This window comes from Alexandromys fortis, unplaced genomic scaffold, assembly GCF_014885135.2.
Source record: "Alexandromys fortis isolate MF-2015 unplaced genomic scaffold, M_Fortis_MF-2015_v1.1 scaffold_442, whole genome shotgun sequence".
Classification (NCBI taxonomy): Eukaryota; Metazoa; Chordata; class Mammalia; order Rodentia; family Cricetidae; genus Alexandromys; species Alexandromys fortis.
The window spans coordinates 590-6,672 of NW_026068312.1; the positions used below are offsets into that span (position 1 = coordinate 590).

General features: G+C 47.5%; 1 protein-coding gene across 1 annotated transcript; it reads right to left on the bottom strand.

Annotated features, from left to right (window-relative positions):
* Positions 1–272: 272 nt before the first annotated feature.
* Positions 273–4,697, bottom strand: LOC126495087 (zinc finger protein 449-like). The gene is made up of 3 exons (XM_050132687.1): positions 4,338–4,697; positions 2,622–2,811; positions 273–1,030 (listed from the first exon to the last, which is right to left on the bottom strand). The coding sequence occupies exons 1-3, from the start codon at positions 4,695–4,697 to the stop codon at positions 273–275; spliced, it is 1,308 nt and encodes a 435-aa protein (XP_049988644.1).
* Positions 4,698–6,083: the final 1,386 nt, after the last annotated feature.

Genomic DNA, 6,083 nt, shown 5'->3' on the forward strand with positions numbered 1-6,083 from the left:
AAAAAAAAAAAAAAAAAAAAAAACATCCTACCAGGCCCAGAAAATCACGTACAGGAAGGTGGGGAGTAGGTGGCTCTCTAGCATTAGGAAGCCTTGGAAGGCAGGTTTGGCATCTAGCTAAAAGCAAAGCTCCACTCTGAAATAAGTTCACACAGCACTATCCTCCCACGACAGCCCAGAGGCTCTTATGAGGCAGCGTGCCCTCATTAGGGGATCTAGCTTTCATCAACACAGCTTGGGGAGTTGTGCGGTGAAACTTGCAGGTGGGTGAGCTATTGGTTTGCATCATGCTTGGGGCCCTGAGAACCCTGGCTTTGCTTGTGCTCTTTCCCTCGCCTGTGGATTTTTACATGTCTCATTAGGCTGGACTTGTGCTTATAGCTTTTCTCACAGTGTTGGCATACAAATGGTCTCTCCTGAGTGTGTGTCACTAGGTGTGCAGTAACACGTGACTTTCCTTTAAAGCCTTTGCCACAGACGGAGCACTGGTGTTTGCGAACGGTCTGAGTTTGCCCACGTTCTACCAGGCCCAAATTATGCATAAACTCCCTCTTACACATCTTACATGGCTTTCCTTCTTGGTCAACATCGTCTGCCTCTGTCTCGCTAGCAGTTGCTGCCTGAGTAGATGAAGTACCAGGCATTGCACGGTCATGGGTACTCTCCTCCTGGGAAACCAGCTGGTGCCTATAGGGGTCTGAGCCACCGGAGGTCCCTGCCCTATCTCCAGGGCCCTCTTTAGCTATTTTTCCTGTGCAAATTTCCAGGCAGCTTTTAAGTTGCTGCCGGTGAAAAGCACACAGCCCTAACTGCTCACTAAAGAAAGGCTTCTCATCGGGAGGAGCCTGTGTCTGGACTCCAGTGCTGTGAGTCTCCCGTACTTGCCAGGTGGTCCCCGGCATCTCCCATTGGTTCTGGTTTTCTGAGGACATCTGGTCTTCCTCAGGCTCACTGAAGACAGTCAGCAGCTCTTCTGGGGGTTCTTCACCAGGAGGTTCCAGAGTTTTATACTCGTTGGCTATAGGGAACTCTGTGAGCAAAGCAGAAAATGGACCTGTCCCTTTAATTTGTGCTAACATCTGCTCATTTTCCCCTCCCAACATCAAAAGCTGAGAGGAGGGATGGAAACGGCAGGTGTTCCTATGTTCTAAGGAAAATAGATATTCTGAGGGTGGGTGGAAGCCCTCAGGTAGCACCAGTGACCTCCTCTCCTTGATGAAGTCTCCCTTTCTCGTCCCTTTCGTCCCTGGCTTCTACTGAATCCCTCTCTTCCTGCTAGAGTCTGGTAACTGCCCTACACGTGGAGAAGCCAGCTGTCCTTCCACTTCCATCTGTCTTACAAGCTCCAGCGAGCGGGGCTCTGCTTTGCTTGCCAGAAGGGAGAGGGAGAGCAGTTAAAAACGTCACCACAAACCGTATCAGAGTTCATTCAGCCTGCTGTTTTGTACAGAAGTCTCTCTATCCATTTCCCTCTCGGTTAGCGTTCCTTTGCCAAGAGCCCCTGACCAATGCTGTCTTGTTTCGCTTTACAGACTACAAGGGGAAGGCTGGCAGGAGCCTACTATGCTTAGTGAAAAGCTAGTCTCCTGTCATCTGCAGAAGCGGTAGACTCTATCCAAGCTTAAAGTTGATGAACTGAGAGAGTTCCACATGGATCTTAGAGGGACATATTTAACTGGAAAGCAAATCACTAAGAAAATCTTGCTAGACTTTTCTAATGGAGACCAACGAACTTTCCTACATATTACCAGTGTGTGTGTGTGTGTGTGTGTGTGTGTGTGTGTGTGTGTGTGCGTTGCACTGATTGTACTGATTTTGCAGCCAGCTTAGATTATCTGTCTGTTTTGATTTTCACTGAAGTGTAGATGTGCATTTGCTGAAAACAACACAAGTCACTACCAGCCATTGCTTTTGCCTGCCAACCTCAGGACCACAAGGTAAAATACCCTAACCCTTACTTGCTCCCTGCCCGCTCCTGGGGTCCTAAGGCCTTAGCAGACAGCCTGGGTTCACTTCTCTTTCTTAAGTACTGGCCATCTCTACTGCTCCACGTGGGGTATGAGTTGCAATGGATTTTAATCCAATGTATATCCTAAACAGCCTTGCCCATTCTGACATCATCCTCAGCAATTCGGTGGCAAGTGCCTCAGGTTCACACACCCGCCACATTGGAGGGAACCAAGGCCCGTTCCAAAGAGTTTCCTCCATTCTTCTCTTCAGAGTTCATAGCCATCGGGCAGTCCTATCCCCATCCTCAGTCCCCACTCCTTATCCCTTCACATTGAATAAAACACTATCACTTGATGCTAAGTGAACTTGATACTTATTGAAGATATTTTTGTGGATCTCCACACTGCTCCCGTCTGTCTGCCCACCAAGGAAGTGAGGCTGCCCAGATCCCTTGTCACAGGGCTGAAATCAAACTGTTTGTGAAGGGAGCTAATGCTAGCACTGGTGTAAGTTACGGCTGGAGGGCACAAATGCCAGCTCATTTGGGAGGACATCTGACCGTGTCTATTACGTTTAGGGAACTGGTAACTCCAAACTACCCCAGAGCCATGAGAGAACTTGAGTTCTCAAAAAGAAACCAAGAGCAGGGGGTGGGGAATCCCTTTCCTTACCAATTTCCAGAAAGGTCGGGCATTTGTCGTCATCAATGATTGTTTCCTGTGGCTCTGCCGGTGGGATTTCAGGGAACTCCTGGGCAGGCTCCATTAGCTGAGGTGCAGGCGGCCTCTCGTGCAGGTTTGATGGTGTAACTAATGGACCCATCGGCACCAGTTCTTCTAAGATCATATCACCAATGTTGATCTGAGGAAATATTAGAACCCATCATCCCACTGGAAATACAACTACTTTTATCTTACTGTAAATACATCATTAACCATCAGCAATGCAAGGAGCTTGAAGATTTCCAGCAACCACTGGGCAGTGATGGCACAAGCCTTTAATGCCAGCACTCAGGAGGCAGAGGCAAGCAGATCTCTGTGAGTTCGAGGTCAACCTGGTCTACAGACTGACTACCAGGACAGTTAGAGCTACACAGAGAAATCATGTCTTAGAAAACCACAGGGAAAAAAAAGGTTTCCAGCAACCATTGGTAACAGCACACACAAAGAAAGAGTTGGAGTCACATCTGATTTATAGCAATGCTGGTCACATTTCAGTTATTCAAGAGCCAATAGTGGCACACAGCTCTTGTGCTGAGAGGACATGTATAGACCCTTGAAGATAATACCTTACGTTTTCAAGAAAACAAGAAGACAGACAGAAAGCAAAACCACTCACTCGTGGTACCTTCAGGAGCCAGAAGCCTTTGGCAGAACCCTGTCCTTGCAGCCAAATGCCCTGGAGCTGAAGCTCTTTCAAAGCAGCCCCTGTCCCAAGCTGAGACTATGAATCTCAGCTGGCTGCTCCTGCTGCTTCCTCCCACAGACCCGCCCCGTGCTCAGCCATGCCTTCCCCAAACAGAGGCTTCAAGAAGTGGCTCCATACAGAAGGCAATATTGCCTCCATTATGAGGTCTTTTGGATATGCCGGCAGGAGCTGCTACTGGAATTTAATGGGCCAGAGATGGGTGTATCGCTCCTGAGGCAGGGCTCCTCCTAGGCTTTCTCAAGTTCAGAACTTCCTCCGTAAGACATTCATACAGATGAAAAACCCCAGTGAGCACTGGATAGTGTTCCATATTTCTCTGTAACTTAGATGTCGTAGAGATGAGGCATGAGGAGAGGGGTCATAGTATTTGTTGCTCCTATTTACCCAAGCCAAAGTTCCTTGCATGGCATTAGTGTAGTTCACAGTGAGGTAAAAGCAGCTCTCCACTTACAGAGATTACATGACCATGGGTTAAATGTTTGTAGCATGGGACATTTGATGCTAACTCCTAGCTCTCCTACCACAGTGAGAGTAAGCGGAGACACAGGCTTCATAATAAACTACGTTCCCTTTTTTTCTATACTTTCTAGACTCTACTTGACCTCGAGTTTTCAAACTGTCCTATAAAGAGCCTAACCATACATATCTCAGGCTGTGCAGCACCAGAGTGATGCTTTTGGTAACTAACGCGGTCTGAGAATTTTGTTTACTGATAATTAACGAGGCCATTTGTGTGTTGTAGAGAGGGCGTGGTGGTCAGGTAAGGGCAGGGGTGGAACCTCTGACCCCTAACCTATGGCCCCTATGTGGAGTCCAGCTGACTTCTACAAAAAACACCTTTGAAAAGGACTCTGGGGAAGGGTAGGGACTGTGGAATGACAGGGACAAAATGACTCGTCTTGACGCAGCTGCCTGGGCATTTGTTTTGGTCTGAAAACAACGAAGCCAGAAGTTCTTACATTGTTTGCTGCTTCCCGCTTGTCTCTCCGCAGCTCCTCTATCAGGGTGAAAAGTCGTTCTCTAGTCTCCAGGCTGCGCATGCTGGCGCTGTTCTCCATGTCTGCAGGTAGAATTTGCAGGAATTTCTCCGTCACCAACATCGCCAGGATCTGTTCCACGGACCGTGTCTGTGGCTTCAGCCAATGAAAGCAAAGCTCCCAGAGTCGGCAGAAGGCGTCCCGGGGCCCGGCTGCTTCTTCATACTGGAACTGACTGAAGCGCCTGTGGAAGGCTTCCCAGGGTGTGTCACGCTCTTGAGGCTGAGGGCCCTGGTGGCACAAAGAGAGGACCTGCATGGCAGATTTCCTGGGTGCAGCCATTGTGCCCCTTGGCTGGCTGCTTACAGCTTATCGGGGGCCTGAGGTCTCAGGTCTCAGCTGTTTTGCTGGGTGTTCAACAGGGAAGCCACCTGCAACAAAGGAGGGGACTCGGTGACAAAGGAGACAAAGCAGTGGTGACAAGAGGGTTCACTGGGTGCCCTGCTTTTCAGAATCTAACAGAAAGCACCAACTCTTCTCAGAAACACATTTTTATATGTTCATATCTAATATATACATGTCCAACACTACACCCAGCTGCCAAAAACTTACAAAATGTCCACCCCTCCACAGACGCCCTGGATCTGTCCTTTCCCTAGGTTAGCCACTGGCCCTGTGTGGCTACTGAAGTGGGCATTAGTGGAAGCTGGAGGCTCTGTTCCTAGCCACATTCTCTCTGCTCCATGAGCATCATTGAAGAGCCCTAACTGCTGTTGGGAAGCTCTGCTCAGAGCAGTCCCATGGACTACAGGCTGGGAACATCTAACGCTAACAAAGTTCCTGAAGAGGTTCAGAACTAGAGAAATGGCTCATGGGGTAGGAGCACTATCTGCTCTTCCAGAGGGCCTGGGTTTGAATCTCAGTACCCACACAGTTCCCACAACCATCTTTAATCTGGTTCTAGTAGGTCCAACACACTCATCTAGCCTCTGCAGACACAAGGCACAAATGTGGCATATAGACATACATACAGAAAACAATCTATAAGATATTAATCAAGTAAGATATTAATCAAGTAAGATATTAATAATAACCCTTTTTTAAAAGTGCAGGTCCCTAGCCATACTCTTCACTTACTGATGGTAATCATGTGTTTCTGAATACAAGGAGGTCACCAAAATAATGGGGAGGAACATCTACAATTTCCCTGAAAAATCCCTCTAGCTTTGAATCCCCCTTTAGTAGCCTTCAAACAGTAGCCCTTGCTGGAGCTGGGCTATATCAGAACAGCCAACCTTCATTTCCTTGATCTCGTCATCACACATTAAGTACAGCTGTATTAATGACTTCATGCCCACCCCTAGTACTTTCTTTCTGTAGTAGCCTTTCTAGTAGCTTTTCTAAAAGGAAAAAAAATCACACTGTAAAATGTGATAGCATAGTGACTATCTCAGGAGTTCTTATTGAGGGATATATACTGAGTTCACACAACATCCTGTACCAGGTCCACTCTAGACATCCTTCAGACAATAGTATGTGGCTTTTTTGTGGTGGTAGAAAGTTAGGTGCGACTTTTAGAACCATTGAATTAAACTGCCCCAGGCCACAAAGAAACTGCAAGAGGGAAATAGTAATGAGGACTAAAGAATACCCAGTCTTCACTTAAAAAAATTTTCAACATCTTCAGCCATCAGAGAAATGCGAATCAAAACAACTCCGAGATTTCAT